At 45.4% G+C, this 18,338-nt stretch overlaps 1 protein-coding gene across 5 annotated transcripts in view; it reads left to right on the forward strand.

Moving 5' to 3' along the window:
• Nucleotides 1-10,762, forward strand: part of Atg17 (autophagy-related 17) — a 40,133-nt gene extending 29,371 nt beyond the window's left edge. For all 5 annotated transcript variants that reach the window (XM_084578371.1, XM_084578370.1, XM_084578372.1 and 2 more), the window contains 11 exons: nucleotides 134-334; nucleotides 1,384-1,524; nucleotides 2,184-2,371; nucleotides 2,566-2,662; nucleotides 3,118-3,209; nucleotides 3,727-3,781; nucleotides 4,031-4,078; nucleotides 5,454-5,521; nucleotides 5,827-5,954; nucleotides 8,653-8,723; nucleotides 10,159-10,762. In XM_084578371.1, coding sequence (XP_084434497.1) covers nucleotides 134-334; nucleotides 1,384-1,524; nucleotides 2,184-2,371; nucleotides 2,566-2,662; nucleotides 3,118-3,209; nucleotides 3,727-3,781; nucleotides 4,031-4,078; nucleotides 5,454-5,521; nucleotides 5,827-5,954; nucleotides 8,653-8,723; nucleotides 10,159-10,401 — 1,332 coding nt within the window. In that variant the 3' untranslated portion in view covers nucleotides 10,402-10,762. The remainder of the gene's footprint in view (nucleotides 1-133; nucleotides 335-1,383; nucleotides 1,525-2,183; nucleotides 2,372-2,565; nucleotides 2,663-3,117; nucleotides 3,210-3,726; nucleotides 3,782-4,030; nucleotides 4,079-5,453; nucleotides 5,522-5,826; nucleotides 5,955-8,652; nucleotides 8,724-10,158) is intronic.
• Nucleotides 10,763-18,338: the final 7,576 nt, after the last annotated feature.

An 18,338-nucleotide genomic window follows, 5' to 3' on the forward strand; every position in this document is an offset into this window, starting at 1 on the left:
AATATAGTATAAGCAGCCCCAAAGGCTTTTGCCTTATCGCTCTTAAGGAGTCTTAAGTGCCCCCCAAATTTTTTCCCACGAATTCTGGGGAGCAAGCGACTTGTCTTCTGATGGCACTGCGTCACTCGTGCAGGCTGCCTCCGTGGCGGCCGAGGTGGACCGGGTGCGGCGGGAGTTTGAGTCGGCGGAGGAAAACCACCGGCACCGGCTGGAAGTGGAACGCCTCAAGCTGGAGGACGCCCACCGGGAGGTGCATCTCTACCAGCAACAGCTGCAGCAGCTCACGCAGCTCGCAGACAGTCTGCGTAGCGACTCTGCTCTGGCACTCAGTTCGGTGGGTTGGCTGCACCGTACCTCCACCCACATGCTTTTACCCCGCACTCCTTCACCCGCAATGCACGGAGGCAACAGTGGGCTGGCAGCGCATAGTGCTCGAGGTTGCAATTGCAGTTCGCGCGTGCATTCGTAATGGTGCGGAAGAGTGTTTGGAACATCCGAAAGTTTGTGAATTCATATCATCCCGAAATTCGTATCACCAAGATTTTACTATAGTTATAATTTCTTTCGTACGATTCTTAGTCTGATAATATATTAACACAATAGTGTTAAGAGGCCCCGTTCACCGAAAACCTAGTGTTGGCATTGGGAGTGAAAAATCATAAGCGTGTCACTGACGGGCAGTAGCATATGGTAACTGGCATGGCCAGCACATGGGTTGGACATAGTCTTGCCTGACATTCCGCTTGGCAGGCGCTTCCAACTTGGGTCTCTCCTTTCGTATGGAAGGGCGATATCAGAATCAGCCTGCCAGAATAGTTTGCATTCTCGTTACCCCTACGACACGCAGGCACATCGATACAGTTTGTTTAAAGCAGGGCTTTATATGTGGTCTGGTAGCCTACACTGTCGTGCCATCCACCTAAAGGCGGAGCTTAAGTATTCTCCGTAATTTTTCACATCATTGGTTCTTGATTACAGTTAGCACGAAAAATAAAAAGCTGCATCTAAGGGTAGCTTTCCCTTAATGCGTGACCTAGTAATTGGTCACGTTTTTAAATTCCAAGTATTATATTGGTCAAATCCACCGTAACACACTGAAAAGTGCGCAGATGTTGCTTTGTCGCAGAAAGTACAAGTTTTCGTAGTTGGTAGGCAAGCTTTTACTGTATTGAATCTCCAAGCAAAGTTGCACTAAGCCTATCTTGGCCGTCCTAACACCACGTCGTCACCACCACTGTCGTCGTCATCTGAAGCAATATGCAGCTCGAAAAAGAAGTCAAGATCGCTGTTTTACGCAATTCGAGAAATTCCTGGAATTCTTGCAGACGCATATGCAGATGCTGCAGTTTTTCTCATCACCTGTCTCTGTCCAACCTTGTGCAGCTCAAGAGCAACCTGCAGCAGGAGCATGAGGCGGCGCTCGCCAAGGTCACCCTCGAGCACGAGTTGGAGCAGGAGAGTCTGCTCGAGCGACTGCACTCTTTCCAGAGAAGTCACGAGGAAGAAGTGCAAGATCTCAATGAGGTACGGGGGAGGAAGGGACTGCATGCTTTGACGCAGCCACATTACTTTTTTTTTTCTTTTTTGATGTGTGTGTACCGTGCAGTGACCTTTGGTGCCACGTCACATTTATGGCAGCACAGTCTGGAGAAAGCAGTGTACAGTAAAATCTTGTTCGCTTGGCCTTCAAAAGTGTGGGAGAAGTGTTCGAATTTTCCAAGCGTTCAAATTATTGGGTGGCCCTAGAATGAGCTGTCGAAAGCCGTTTGTGTCTGAGTAATTTTATTTAGTGAGCTCTGGAATGTGGTTGTCTGTACATTTCAGATGAAAACTAAGTGACAGTGATGATTATTAGGGGCTTCACCAAGTGCTTAACCTTGCGCGCACTGCTTGGATCTTCAAAGAATTGTTCCAAATCTAAAGTGGCGTGTGTTGGCTTAAAAATAGTCCAACATTGTTCAAGATAAAACTGGAAGGCTGTTGACACTCAAAGTAGTGTCAGAAAGGGCACAGCTGGACATAACCACATAACCCACAGTGTTTCTTTGGGGTGTAGATGTTTATTAACACACTTCATGCCCCATGTTTTAAGTTTGTGCTCAGGATTTATTCTTAGGGAACGGTAGGCACTGATCGAATGACAGAGACTCATGTGCCGGCCTCCCTTGCTTTTGGTGGCGCAGTGCATCTGTGAGAAGGACCGGCAGATCCAGATGCTGTTCCAGGAGCGGCAGGCCATCGAGGAGCAGCTCCATAACCAGTTTGCCCTGGAGAAGGAGGAGCTGCTGGCACACTTTCACCAGGAGTGTACCCAGCGGGAGCAGGCGCTCAGGGAGGAGCTTGTCGCCCTGCACGAGCAGCAGCTCAGCCAGTGAGTATAGTTGGGGGTGCAACATGTATTGTGGGCAACATGCTCTGACCAGACAACCTCGCGAATTCGTAGCATGTCAGAAAGTCGTACCAACCGTGTCCGCATCGTCGAGATCGTGCTGTATTTGGTGGTTGGCTCGTTTGTGCGTTGCTTGAAGTGTGGCTTCTTTTTTTTCTTCTCTGTGCTAAACAAAGGATTCAACACTGCCATGAAGAAGCAATCCAAAAAGCCAAAGAACAGACGAGGCTAGAGCTTCAGCAAGAGTTGGAGAGCAGGTTTCCGGATTTCAAGGTGAGAATTTCGGGCCGCGCGGTGGCTGGCCTCTTCCCGCACCTTGCAGGCCTCGAGTGGCCAGTGCGCAGGCCTGTATCAAATACTGTGCTTAAATTAAGCGTGAAGTGCTGTTGATGTAAAAACGATCTTTTCCAGATCGAAATTGGGTCGTTGCTTTTTGGAAAGTGCATATTGCATTGTTAAGGGAAAGCATCTGTGACGGGCAGTCAACACAACGTTTCAAATCAGTGTGGCATTTTGTTTGGCACTCAAAATTTAAGTTTCAAAGTTTTGATACCGCATCTCTTTTACGGGACTTTCGTGTCTAGTTTCTAAAAGTGCGAAACCAATTGCGGTGGTAGTTGGTGTAAAGGGGTACTGAGCCCCCAGCTCCGTCAAGCTTGTAAGAACTTGAGTGTCGTGTGTGCCTTTTAGCTTGTCACTCTAACGTCGTCGACCTGCGTCGCTTGCAGAGGAGAGAGTCCATCGAGGACCTGGACACTGCAGCGGGGGATTCTTGCTCCCTGGAGGAGGCCAAAGTGGACCCCTGCGGAGAAAGCATGATGTGAGTCTACTTCAACTAAGGTTTGCTATGTCCTGAGCTAGCATCACTGTTTAATTGTTGGAAAGCTGGGTAACTATGTACATGCAAATAATTTAGTTCATATTCAAATCAAAATATAGATATTTAAAAATTTCTGGATGTTCAAGAATTTCCAAATGTACTTGGCAGTGACTGAATACTGCCACCTTTCATCGCCGTAGGTTCCCAATACTTGGTTACTGGTTGTATTCCTGTAGTGAGTTCTCTTGTTTTCCTTACTGGTGGCATATCTTACACACATTCTCTAAATTCAGAGTACTGCAAAAAATACGATGTTTTTTGCATGTCATTACTTGCATCTAGCCTTGATCAATACCACATTGTCCTCTTTGATAAAATATTCTCAGAACTCCACTCACTTTTTTTTTCAGCTGCTGTAACCCAGCTATGTGCGCATCTTTCTTTATTTTTGTATTTCCTGGATGAGCTACCATTGTTATTAATTTCTTTCTTTTTCTTTTGCTGAATTCCACATCAGGGAATCCACTGTCAAACTGCCCTACTCTGCTGACACAATGCTGGAGTTGAAGAATGTAAGTGCTGTTCATCTTCAACGCTTATATACCTTCTGATGTGCTGTTTACGATCGTCCAGTGTCTCTTAGCTGTTTTTGTTTTTTTCCCAGATACTTGCTCTTAGCCATTTGCGCTTGTGATATCCTTTTGTTTGGTTACTTTTCTTGCTCCTCAAGGATGCATGTTTTGAAGTCTTGTTCTTTCTTGCAACGTTTTGGCAGAAAAAGCATTCAATTGAATTGAATTCAATTCAATTTCTCTTTGCAGCAATTGCTTGACAAGCAAAAAGAAGTTAACAGACTTCAGCAGCAAGTTGTAAGTTGACACAAGGCATTAGACCCTAAAAGACATTAGACCTTTTTGGCGTTAGACCAAAAGCAATGGACCTTTTTTTGTTTCACTATGCTAATTTGAATTCTGAGGGGATTTCGTCAGAAGCAGATGAGGCTTGGACCCGTAACAGGGGATGTACCTTAATTTGATGAGATTGGTGTTCTCGCTCTGATACAATGCACAGAAACTCCGTATTGGGCACACAGAAACACACACTTCTGTCATTACTGCTCGTCCATCTCTACACAAATTTATGCCTAGTAAAACATCGTTAAGGCATTCTTATTCAAGGGGGGTGGCGCAATTAAAACAGTTTTTATTATTTGTGCATCAAGTGGCAAAATTTAACTCGGGCATGCAACTTCTAATGCCCATTTTATAACCGCAGTTTGTTTTAATCTAGCTAGTACATTTGTGAAGAAATTACAATTAACACCTTTCTAGAGTTTTATCCAAGGGATTAAATAATTGGAGAGAAGTGCTAAAGTTTTTATACCGGCATGTTCACAAAGTTTTTTACTGTGCAGCAAAGCTAATAGACCATTTTAAATAAAATAAAGGTTTTAAATAAATAAAGAACTCCTCACATGAAAACATTTCTCTTAAGAAAAACTTTCGAAAACTAGAGGCTAGGGGTGTGTGAATACTGAAATTTTGTAATGCGAATGTGACAAAAAAAAAATGTCATGTAATTTGATATCTGATCATTTAAAAAATAGTAATAAATAGGAACAAAGAAATTAAATTAGGAATAGCAAACATTGTTCATCTTGTTTGTTTCAGAAAATTAAACTAGAATTGCACAGAAGGGTATAACCCCACTGAAAAGTCTAGTATAAATAGTATGTAGTAGAAGATGAGAGATGGTAATTGCAGGGAATGTGAAGGCTGAGAAAAATAACCTTTGTAAAGTTGTTTATAAGGAAATTTATCCTCTCATTTGCCTCGTTCACTGCCTCATGTGCTGCTATTAGTTTTCGTCAGAGATATGCAGCACTGCGACTGACACAGGCTGCAGTCTTCTATAGGTCCTCTTCAGGGCGATACTAAGATAGCTGCACTCCATTGCTGGAAGCCTGAGGAACTGGGGACGTGTCAGGATCACCGTAACTGCGATTCATTTGCAATTTTCACCGGTCAGAGACAGAAAAAACATCTTATAAATGCGTACAGCATATTTCAATAACATTTTTGTTGCTGTAGAGGTGAAGATCCAGTCGAAAAAGAAAAAAAGTAGAGAAGTGGAAAATTTTGTGCCATTTCCCATTGGTCTTGGAGGCTTGATAGACTGTGAATTGACTCCTTTGTGTTGATGTGCCGCGACAGTGCGAGCCTCACGCGCTTTATTCAAATGCAGATGGCCATGTCCGACAACTTTGGCTCGCAACTTCAAACCGCTCCCATCGACAAGGTCTCCATCCTCACGTGAGCCACTTTTTGAGTTTGCTCTCTGGGCATCGGCCTTTTTTTTTTTTTTCGGATGGTGGTTTCTTTTGCGTATTACAAGGGATGCTTCAGTCATGCATCATGGTTCTTTGCATTTCACTGTTGAGAGATGTTCGCTTGGGTTGGTCAAATGCTCACATGTATTTCAAATGCCACTCTTAATAGTTTCTGCGAGCCTGTTTATAGTTTACTCAAGTGTCATAATCCACCGCATCCATACAGCATACAAGCGCTGCAAACTTAAGATGTGTGCTTTTTTCTTCTTGTCTGTGTTCCCTTGCCAGTTGCCAGCCGGGTGACGTTGTGCTTCTCTGCTATGACGAAGGGCACCAAAACTATGTCCTTTTCGTCCTCGGCCCAAATTTGCACTTTCTGCACACGGACTGCCTCGACACACTTGGCCTCAAGACAGGTGGGTCATCACAGGCGCTGTTCTGCTAATGCCGTGCCAATAGCTCGTCTTTCATCTTGCCTTCTGGTCGCTCTCTGAGCCATGGTTACCTTGTTGATACGTTCATATACTAAAATCCCAGTCGATACTTTCCTGGATAGCATGATTTCTTGGCTAGTATTTCCTAAATTTGAGCAAATTTGAGTCCTATAGTACAGTCGGTGGCCGACCGACATACAGGTGGGCTGAGCTTGGGGTGCACGACAGTAGAGAGCTGGAGTGCAGAGGGGGGAAGCTTTAAAAAAAGAAAAGAAAAGACAATCTGCTAGTTTTTGAGAAGGTTGTTTCCACGAAGATGTGACATGAGGGGGATAAATGCAATATGCTTATGTACGACCGGGAATAGTCTGGCGAATGCCGCCTGAAGAGAAAGCAGGTGAAAAGCACAAAAATGTTTTGTGTGGCTACCTGTACAGTCAAACTCGAATATAACGAACTCTGATAGAGTGAATTATGTTTTATATCGAACACTCGAATTTCCGCTAGCATTATGCATATAAAATGTATTTTTTATAACGAACTACACATCGAATATAGCGAACTCAGCGCACGCGATCGGTCGCCAAACGCCCGCCAACGGGCGGGCCTTTGTGCCGGCTTCGAGTACTCACCGGGCAGCCCACGCTACCAGGCCGCAATACTTCTAGCGCATGCCGTTGTCAGATGAGAGGGGGATTGGCGATGGCTCCGTTCCCCAAGGTCTCGCACAGCGCACACGTCGTCACACGCCCGCTAGGGTGCTTCTGTGCTGATTCCGCGTTGTCTCCAGGCGGCCTCGGCCTGTGCCGCGCTTCCGTAAAACGCAGGAGGGGCGCTTCACAGCAGCTTTCACGAGGGACCCTCCTGTACGCATGCGCGGCCATCGCCCAGAGTAGCGTGAGTAGCCTTTAAAATCCGCGCCATCGGCCAGCCTCTTTTTGCAGCGCTCCTATTCGGCAGCTGCCTACCATGTGATCAAAGACGTGCGAGCAGCTCCGGACCTATTGCGCTTCGAGAAAGGAGAAACACCGGCCAGAACTGGTTTCAAGTTTGGGCGAAGGAAAGGGGAGAATCTTCGAAGGGAAGGCAGCCTCCGAACAACAAACGCGTCAGTGGCACACTTTCCCGCATCCTCGGAGCTTTCCTTGTTCACGTTTGCAAGTCGTGCTGCTGCTATCCTCAGGATTCCGGACGTGCCTACGTTGCTGCTGACTTGCATTCCGGCGCTACATCCTGCAAGATGACGACAAAGCAGCGGCGTGCCCTACCGCTTTCCGACAACCTGGAGATAATTCGCCGCGTTGGCCGCGGTGAAAAAAGGTCTGACGTTGCCGCGCATTTCAAAATTCCGCGGAGCATGTTAAGCACCATTTTGAAAAAACAGTCGGCCATCAGAGGCAATGCACAGGAACGACCAAATGGTGACGGCTTTCGCCACCGCAAGCCGGCTTATGGCCAAGTAGAGAAAGCGCTGTAGCAATGGTTCTTGGACGTTCGCGCGCGAAATCTGCCTGTCTCTGGCCCCATGCTGCAACAGAAGGCAAAAGATTTTGCCTTCGTCCTGGACGTCGAGGGGTTTACGGCGGGCAGTGGTTGGCTCCAACGATTTAAAGACCACTACTCCATCACCAGAAAAGTGATGGAGTCCATCACCTACTCCATCACCGGTTGCCCTGGATGATTTTCTCACTGTTGACGACAACGTAGCCTTGACAGCGAGCCCGTTGGACTCGGAAATTGTTGCCAACATGCTGGCACCTGGTGCGAACGAAGAGACCGAGGAGCCGCCGCCGGAAGACTATCGCCCTCGCCCGACGTTGCACGAAGCCCTCGCTGCTACCGATCTGCTGCGCCGATACTGCTCCGGAATACAGGGAAGCTGACTGGAGTTTGTGGAAATGATGTCGCGTGTGGAAAGTGCGATTCTCGCTGATGGAGTTAAACGCAGTGTTCAAGCGAAGATCACTGCCTACTGCAAATAAGTGAGCATTTATCTGCAATAAATTTCTTTTGTAGATTCATGGTGAGCGGCACGGTTTTTCTTTAGTTAGTGCGTTTTCACTGCGCTGTTCTGGACATCGTGTATAATGAATTTGGTACTGAAGTTCGTTATAAACGGGTCCGGTTATAGCGAAATACTTTATATAGCGAACAAATCGCGTTGAATTACGCAGTTTGTTATAACCGGGCTTGACTGTATAGATACCAGTTCGAGGTTATGTGAAGTGAAATTAACTCTGGCGCTGCTTTAGCAAAAAGTTGGTATAAATCACTGAAGGTTTCTCTTGTAGAGCTCTAACCGCAGGCAATGTTAGGTCGCCACTACAGTCAGCTCTCGATCATTTTTCCTTGAGTAGGACAAAAGGTGTTCAAACAATGTGAAGTTGAGTTCAGGGAAACCTTATTAATGCACAGAGTGCTGACAGGAGCGTAGTGTGGGTGCAAATATGCTGGCTGTTGTTCAACTGAGCCACTTTGAATTTATAAAAGGGCTCCGTTACTCGAAACATGAGCCTGTAATTGTATAGTGTTGAGCCTGTGTTGTGGTTGTTTGCTTCAGCAGTTTGTGCAGGCCTCATTGCTTTTCCTCACTGCTGTGTGCAAGCATTAATTAAACTCTTGTTTGGTGAGGCCGACTGGAGACGTTGAAGTCTTTCTATTTTCACGTTTTTCCTGCCAGCTCCTGGCACTGTTCGCAAAGGTTGGGTCCTGGCTGAGGTTGTCGAGAAAGAATTCTGCCAAGCTCGCAAGGTGAGAAGGTACTCGAAGTTGTGGAGACGATCAGAGATTAGTGTTGAACTGACGGCTTCTGTTGTGTTTGAGCCCGTGACTTGGCCTCTACCACCCTGGCTTGAAATCCTCATGTTCTGGTGTGCAGCTGTTGTCACCCAGTGGATTTAAATAAACTTGTGATGGTTTACTCGGTTAAATTTGTGCCCAAACTAAGTCACAGCAACAGCTCTTGCTTTGCCAAGAGTGTGGGGTCCTTGTGGTTACTTAAATTCTCATAAACGATATCTGAATTTAGTTTAGCCACAAAAAACCGCTTGTATTCTTGCTTTTGAATTCTATTCTGTGTTATGTTGGCGAGACTTTTTCGTAGGGAGTGGTAGGAATCTCGGGGTGCTTTCCAGGGTCAGGAGGCAAAACACAGCTTTCACGAGGGAAAAAAGGTCTCGCATATGCTTCGACAAAATCCCTGTAGCAAATTGTTTTGGCTTTTGATTGTGTAATAGTAAGGACCCATTGACTTACTATTTGTTATTATTTCTTGATCAGATATTGTAAGGAGAGGATGAGTAAATGTTTATATTCGGAAAGGAGAGTGCCTACTTCTAAAAAAAAAAGAAAAAGGAACTAGGTGGATATAGCATGCCTGCCACTGTTTAGAATTTCTTGTAAAATCAATTAATTTTTTTACTTGTCTTAATAATATTATAAATCTTGTCTCACATTACGTGGGAGAAAAATTTATTTGTATGAAAACTGCATCAATGATGGTATATTGTCCCACAGAAAGAAGGGGGGAGGGGAATTGCCCATGTGGTCATCAGCTGCGGCTGCACTGTTTCACAGCCATAGCGGCTTTGCAGGGAAACAGCGTTTTGAAACCGTACACTTTATATTGCTGCATTTAATGCCTTCAAAGAAATGGAACAACTTCGGCTTATGTACCAGTGTAGCTGTTATGAGAACCGTTGCAAAAACAGCAGCAAGACTGACATCAAAGTCCAGATCCCTTCGCAAGAGCACGGGAGCATGCTTGCTTCGAGCAAACTTACACGAATATGTTTCTGAAGCACTCAAAGTGGGCAAAACGGCAAGCTTTCTGGTGTTTTCACGTGATATTCAACAGTCGTGATGGAAATTTATGGGCAAAACTCCATGGGTTGAAAGTTATTGCAGATGTTTTGAAAAACTTAAGTCGCTTGATACTTGAAAAAAATAAAAAATAAAATAAAAACAGCTAACACCCACCCCCATAATCTTTTACAAATTCAAAATTTTTCAGGCTGGCATTGGTATAGCCAGGGACAAAGAAACAAACAAGAAATTGACGCGCAGCATTGGCAACTGGTCACTGTCAGTTCCCATTGATGGGAAGCTCGAATCGCACATTGGTAGCAATCAGAGGGGAATTCTTTCGGAACATAGTTAATTGAGCAATCGTGTTTTTCTGCTGCAGCCACAAAACCGGTACCGAGTACCAGCCGGCACGCGATTCTACCGAGTGAAGGCAAAGCCATGGGACAAGGAAGCTGCTGTGCGGCGAGAGCAGCAGAGGCGATCGTCGCTCCGCAGCTTGACTCAATCCTCAGTCGTCACCACTGCCAGCTCTGGCACCTCCGAGGAGGTGCCAGTATCCTCCACCCAGTCGGAGAGCACCGCCTCCTCCGGAGAGCCCTTTCCTCAGCCTCTCGAGTCCTAGGTTGCCCATACTTTTGAGAGGACAGGGGCCCTCCGGGAGGACTTTAGTTTCCATTTGCAAATATGGCCTTGCACTTGCCGGAGGCTTTTGTTTGCGAAGGTTCCGAAATTGAGTTTGGCTGCCTTTCTACAGGCTTTACCCAGCTACCAACACTTGTTTTTTTATTTCTTTCTCCATCCGAATTTGCCTCCTTTAAATCGCGATCCCCTCTATCTTGAAAGCGACAATAATTTTTCAGATTTTAAACTGTGCTCAATGCATGATATCTGCACCTAGTGCTCCTCTCGGGTGTCATGGATTCAATCTGAAGTGTAGCGTGACACGTCAGAGGAGCCCTAGTCAGTGTTCAAAGGTGGGGGGGGGGGGGGGGGGGGGGGGTCGCTTCCCATATTTTAACCCATTTTAACGATCGACAGCTGGTTTTTTTATGTTTAGAGACAGAGGCCGCAAGGCGCTGTTCTAAAATCGTCATAGGGCAGACACCACCTTTCGACCTTGAATGCTAATTAGGTATCCCCTGTCATAGTGCGCTGCTTGTTAACAAACAGCTTTAATTGCTGTTGAGCGTCTGCACTAGCTTTTACCACCGCCGGCAGCGGCATGCTACGACCGCATGGAGAAGTGGTGTAGTGCAGAAAGGTGGTTTCGGGGTGTAATTGTGATGCTGTGGCCACATTGCATTGCATTTCTCGGTACAGAAGCCGACATTCGTTGCTTCGAAGCATGAATCGCAGATGGCGCCACTCGTGCGTTCAGACATGACAGCACCCTTCGTGTTCACAGTGTTTTGTTCGGTGTGAGCTGTGCAGTGGGCTCCTCCTGGCCAGTGCTCAGCAGTTGCTTTCTCTCCATCGCTTTCTCTCCATCTCTTTCATTTCATTTCACTCCTTTCCGTTTCGTTTCTCTTAGTAATTGAATTGCTTACAGAGCAGTGTTAATATTTCGTCAGTTGTGCGAAACTGTCATCATCATTACGGAGCGCTCTCTCTCTACTTCGAGGTTGCATCAACACCAAGGAGGCTCGCTTTTGTGACAAGATCGCAATTCTTTGTGTCTCCCATGAAGTGTTGGTGCATGTGGTCCTATAGTTTCGCCTCGAAGTGATAATGGACAATTCTTTCTGAGAACCGTTTCAGCTGCTCCGTGTGCTTGTCGCCTGCTGGATTTTTAAAGACGCGATAGTCGCAGAGAAACTTGGGCGCGGCTGCATAACTGAGCAGTTTCAGCCAGTTCTCAAGCCTTCTCGAACTGCGAGGCCTGTTATGTCAATTTAAAATCTTAGTTCAGAGATGCCAGAGGTATATGTTGATCCATGAGGTCACGTCACCCTCCTCCTGTCGTTATCTCGACTCTTTCCTTGTGAAGCATCCTCTATAACTTAAAGTAGCAGGCTCTCCTGCTTTGCCAGTTAACGCGGTACATAGTGTATTCATTTGATATTTTATCGCTGCTTGAGCCCACGGATAGGTCATCAGGCTTAGCGCTAGCCAGTGATCAGCGGGCATCTTTCCAACCAGAATTGTTGTTACGTTGCATCTAGGTTTTGTTACACAGGTCATAGCTTTATGTTGTTCCCTTTGGACTATAAGGTATTTGAAATAATTCCCTTCCGTTGTTGCTTTTTCGCATCTCCAGCTGGAACATATAGTTTAAGTGTGTGGTGTATATTTTTTGCTACTACCATCCTAACGACGCCTAACCAGGCGTAATGGAACTGATTACATTCATCAGAAAGCCCATCCGATTGTGGTTGTGGCTGCACTGTTCTTTTATCCAAATTTTAAAAAGTGGCATTCCGCTATTCTTTATTCTATTAATATATAGTATAGCACATGTGTAGTTTTGTCTCTTAATTAAAGCACATAGTACGCACAATGGCCACAGTTGGTGGCCAAAAGCAGCCAAGCTTCTGCTGAAGTTAGCAGACTTGCTCTTGGGGATGAAGGTCTGACTGCAGCACAAATTGCATTTTCAAACTGACAAGCCTGTTTGAGCCTGTAATCTATGAATGACTGTACCATGCTGCTATTCTAAGAATTATGGAGTCATTGCAATAGCGGTCTTTTGTTCATTTATATTCGCTCAGCTATGAACTTCCAGTTTATTTGGACTGGCCCTTTAACCTTGCCATCATCAAGTGTATCCGCGCAATTTGAGTGAATTTTCGGTCCCCTTTGGATTTAATTCAGATATCTAGTGTTGACTGTATTATGAATGTCGGCTGTGCTCGAGAAATTGAGTGCTGTGCATTAATTTTTTTTTTAGTTCATAAGGACCTGTTGTACAAAACAAGACAGTTGTAGCCTAGGTCTCCAGTGAAAAACCATATTGAAAGAAAAAAAGTGTTTTAAAAATATAGCTTTTCACTTCCCTCAGCGCACATCCTTTTTCTCTGCATTTCAATAGAAATGCATTGAAATGCATGACTGCATTTTATTTGACAAAATGGTGATGTGTAGCGATGGCACCAGCATAGGACCATTTGCATTTCTATTGGACAAATTGGCGATATGTAGCCATGGCACCAGCACAGGATCATACCCATTAGCTCTCCAACCCTGCTGTAGGCTGTTCTTCAGCTCAATCAGAGCTGTATTTTTTTTCCTAGTCTTCTTCTCAACATAGACTAGGTCACATGTTGCACCAAATCTGTGCTCTCTCTTTCAAGTATAACCACTTTTCATTTCCGGTTAGTACCTTTCAAATTGCCGTCTAGAATGGAACACCGGTAGTAGGTATATTAGCGGTTTAGCATGTGCAGAAATCTGTCATTCTCTCATCTTTTTAGAATGTGATAGTTGTGAGCAGTGGAAGATAAGCGCCATACAGAGCAGTACTTATATAAATATATATATTATACAGTATATAGTTTCCGATACACAGTTACCTGAGAATGCAAGTGCTCCATGTAAACAGCTACCGCCCTGAAAGCACGCAGGTGTCCATCGAAGTGCGTTATTTAAAAAAAAAAAAAGCTTTAGCATCTGAGGCATGTTTTTGCATGGTATTTATTAATAGGGTGACCCGCATGGCTTTGGTGCGTGACATATACATGCGTAATGTGTTGTAATTTGAGCATCGTCGAGATGCTGGGTTCAGCTTGAAAGTATGTGGATGTTTGACTCGGGCCAGTTTGTTCTTGCAAGATGTGTTTGTGCATGTAATATAATGTACTCGACAGAAGCGCCTTTAGTTTACGATATGAGGGTCTTTATCTTTTGCAGGGTGCAACTATGGACTATCAAATTTTCCTGCGTTTCACTTGCAACACTCGACTAATGTTAAGACTGGCTTTGCGTTAGTTGGCGCGCCCATTGCTTTGAGCGTTTTATTTTAATTCGTTAATTGGCACACCAAGCTGCTGACGCATCAATCATCATAGTAGTGGCAATTTCACTAAATTGGCTTGGAATTATGTTACCATTGAAAAATTAATGAGTGGAGTGTTTATTTTCATCACTTTTGCTGTTTCCCAGTATAGTGCAACAGCAGCAGTGGTATTTCATGTGCAAAAATTTCATTTTCTGGCTCATTGACGCAGTCTCACGGCTGCTCAAGTGAGGTGTATTACTCTGCTACAATGGTAATGGTATAATGGAGGTATGCTATAATGGAACAAAGTTGGGACAGAAGGTGGTGTGTACGTGCTAGATTTCTTTTGACTACAGATGTTTTGAAGAGATGCGACTCTTGGAGCTCTGTGTGGTGTGCAGGAGCAATGTTTTTTTCTTTGAAGAAAGAAAACAGGTTGGGGGAGGGCCCACTTTTTCTGTACATAATGTGAGACGCGATGCGAAGCATCAGTTTCACTCCTTTTTTAACTATCACTATTGTATAGGGAAGGCACTGACGAGGTATTTGTACAGCAGCTGTAAACAAATAAATGTATTTGATATGTACTTCAATTGCTCTGTTATTGCCTCTTTTTCTGTAGCTGCAAGCATCTTCCGCAGGACTGCATCTGGCCGGCTAACAGCTGGGCATTCACTAAACCCATACTTAAATGGAAAAGCTTTAAGTTTCTCATTTAATGCTTTGCATTAAAAAGTTCCAGTGCTGCTTTGCAATAAGGAAGACTGTCTCTGTATGAAGCTAACCTATAGATTCTTGAGACATATGCATTTTGAAAGATATTTGTAGGGTGGTCTTTACAATGATCAGATGTGCGGCCGGCCTACCTTTTATGGCAAGAGTTTTAACTGCAACATTCTTTAATGCCGGAACTGCAACAATCAAATATGCACATTATGTTTGCACCACGGCGATGAGAGAAGCACAGCTAAGCACAATGCGACCAATTTTCATGGCGCTACAATTAAGCCGTGGTTAAGCCCCCTCTAATGTCATGCTAGAATGTCCAAGAATGTTAACCACAACACCATTAATTGGAGGGCTTCTACGGAGGGTCATTTGCTGCCTAATTTATACTTTTATTCGACTATATAGCATGCTGAACAAGTAAGAGACTGGGAACGCAAGAAAAAGTACACTGGACAGTGCCGGGCTAATGGCTGTGGTTTACTCGAAGAAATGGCCAGCTAGGACCCAAATGGTGTATGCTTATCAAACGTGCAAAAGAAAAGCTCACATGGCGAGTTGTGACAGTGTTGCAGGGATGCATATATTCATCGGCACATGAAATGTAACTTATGTTGCCCGAGAGCTTACAAGGTGCAGAAAAGACCACTTTCACACCATAATTTTAAGCCACCGTTTTCAGGAAATGCCGTAAAGATAGGGCACTACTTCAACTTTTTTATTCTTCAACAATGCATATTTGGAGCCCCTCCTGATGTTAAAGTGGTCAAACAATTTGTGACAGTGGCCTTGGCTTAGTATACTTCTATCCGATAAGGGAAGTTTGTGGGGCTGCCCAAAGGCGCTCTTAAGAAACCACTGATGGTGTGTCCAAGAACTTCGTGATGATGAAGGAAGGGCTTCCAAAACCTGAAACAGCTAGAAACTATCCAAATGTTAAAGAATTTTATCCTGCCAAGGTTGGAGGAGGCAATTGATAAGGCAATGCTCGACATACTCTGTATTTTCTCGGTCAGGGTCCACAAGGTTAGTCTGTTTCAGCCTATTACAGAGAAAGGTTCTGGGCAGAAGCTGGTTCACTTGAACACGCTAAGGCGAATGACCCATATGTCGTTCGTAACTCTGCCAGCATGGGTATAGAGCTGAAGGAAGAATTTGCAGGCTCTACCGCAGTGTTTTCTGTTGACATATTCTACCCCATTTCCCTCAACTTGAAAAAGATGGCTCAAAATCATAGTGTGGAAGAGGTCTTTTCTGCACCCTGTGAGCTTTCAGGCCTGTGTTCAAAAAATGCCAAAAGTAGAAAAGGAAAGCCAATTGCCAATGTGTGCACTATCAAATATACCAAAAGTTCATTAGTTCTACTTGTGTCGTATATGAGGTTCTCTCTTATGGTAGGGTGTATCCCCATCTCTTGTGGTTGGTTGTATCCTGGTCAAACTGGTAGATGCATGAACGCAGACACGAAAATTGCTGAAAAATGTGCGAGACCGAAAGCTCAGTCGTCGCTGCAGACAATGAAAACTGCTCCTGCCTTCCATCAAAGAATGCGCGTCTGCCGTGTGGTGGCGCTATCAGACGACCCTCTAGCAAACGACACAAGTAGCACACATTGATTTTGAGACTGCCGTTTCAATAAAATGAGCTTTTTGGTGCGCTAGCTAATCTTGATATTGTGTGTGTGGTGTGCTTAGCGTAACCACTGAACTATTGGGGCGTCAATGACCGCTCTTGCTGGAGTGCGTACAGAGCGAATTAAAGGCGCGGCTTTTGCGTTCAGTTTCGGACGTCCAGTGTGCGAAACAAGAAACCCGTTCAGTTTCATTTGCTCCATTCTGTCCCAATCTGCTTTTCCTGCTGCATCCTACTCCAGTGTGCGAAACAAGAAACCCATGCAGTTTCATTTGCTCCATTCTGTCCCAATCTGCCTTTCCTGCTCCAATGTGCGAAACAAAAAACCCGTACAGTTTCATTTGCTCCATTCTGTCCCAATTTGCTTTTCCTGCTCCATCCTGCTCCAGTGTGCGAAACAAGAAACCCGTGCAGTTTAATTTGCTCCATTCTGTCCCAATCTGCTTTTCCTGCTCCAAAACACAATATTGCTCCAAAACTGCTCCAAACCAGCTACCAAAGTGTATTGCGATCAAATTTAACGGAAAGCTGGTTTTATTGCGATAAATACTGCGCCAGGTTCCGGCCCGTCGCGTCGTCCCGGGAAGGGCCACGTTTGACCTTCAACAGCCGCGAAGAAGGAGGAGGAGAAGAAGGAGAACTACGCTCTGTCACCAGCAGCTAATGCTTTAGCTCCACATTCGGTTCAGCAGCATTGAATTTATATGTGGGTTACTTATGCTCTCGCATTAAACCCTTAAAGGATGAGCTTAAGTGTCCCCAATAATGTAGCACCTTACACTGATGGGGCGTGATAGGGGAATATTGTAGCAGGAAAAAGAAGCTTCCGCCGTTGCTTTCGTAATTCAACTAGGTTTAACCAGAGCTAAACCACAACTAATTTTTTGTAGGTCATTTTTCTGGCATTTCTACGAGGGTGCTAGCACAAAAAACGCTTATGCATATTGCATATTCGTGCTTTTTGAACTCTTTCTAGTTTCGAGGTGTCCCTGCGCTTCGAAATCCGTCGTCAGCGTTGCTGGAGAACGATACATTACCTTTGCAGGGTGCGTAGCCGTGACCGCAGTATTGTACAAGTCACTTGTAGCGCGTTAATTATTATGCTGTGTTTGTCATGGCCGAATGCGCAAAATATTCAAGACAGCGGATCGAGGTACCCTTATGCAGCTGCAACCAAAAGCAATGCGCGAGCCAGTCCTGCACATCACCATAGCGCTTTCGGATAGGCTGCCGATCGCACAACCACGGATCGTTGTTTAGGGGAGAAAACTTGGCCCATGGGATGCGCGTAGGTACGGCCGGTCTCGAGGGAGAGCGCGCTGTCCCTCGAGACTGGCCGTGGCCTAAGTTTTTATAGTTCTCTCCGCTCCGCTAGAAACCGAGCGCTGGGGTCGCGGAGCAAACTCCAGCTTGGGTTCCCTATATACATGTATATGCAAGCTGCATCTGCCGCTGCTCGTGCAGATGATGCTTGTCTCTGCGTTCGGTATAATAAAGTTATTTGGACAGCAAGTAGCATCTCCTACGGGCTTACAGTCAGAACGAAGCGTTTAAGTAACTATAACATGAATATTTCAATTTCCCACTATTCTTTGCTAACAGAAGTCGCGAAATTTCAGCGCGAAGACTACTGCCCGTAGGAATGCCGGCAGAATCGGTAGAAAGCGTAGCCACATAACACGTGCGCCGCCAGCGGCACACACTTGGAGAATATGGGACGCTGCCGTGTCCTCTCACGGCACGGGCTGCTGTCGATCGGTCAATTTTGTTCTCGTTCCTGACGTATGTTGCCTGCATGACACCTCTGCCGGCACGTACAAAGCTGCAGCTGGAGGGTATCCTCTTCCGTTTCCTGTGGAACGGAATGATAGATCAAATCGGGAGGTCTGTGGTGATACAGCCTCGGGACAAGGGAGGCCTTGGCATCCCCGACCTGGGCATAGTAACCGCAGTGCTACACGTCAGATGGACCCAGACAGCCCTGAATTCAGACGTGGCCGTGACTCGAAGCTTGACCTCGTTCTTCCTAAACACCCGCCTTCGTCTTTTTTCGCACTTCTTTCCCCGTTCTGGCTCTCCTTCGCCCTTCTACGCACAAGCAGCTATATAACTGCTTGTAGCGACTCAGAGGCCTCCAGGCCGACACAGATATTCTGGCAGTACCGTTAAAAGATCTAGCCAATCTTTTGACGCGAAGCTCCCCCCTAGGTATAGTCAAAGAGATCTGTTTTATATGCGTCCAAGCTGGAATCTGATACTGGCAAACT

This window comes from Amblyomma maculatum, chromosome 9 (genome assembly GCF_055883805.1).
Source record: "Amblyomma maculatum isolate TAMU_Amacu chromosome 9, ASM5588380v1, whole genome shotgun sequence".
In the NCBI taxonomy this organism is placed as follows: Eukaryota; Metazoa; Arthropoda; class Arachnida; order Ixodida; family Ixodidae; genus Amblyomma; species Amblyomma maculatum.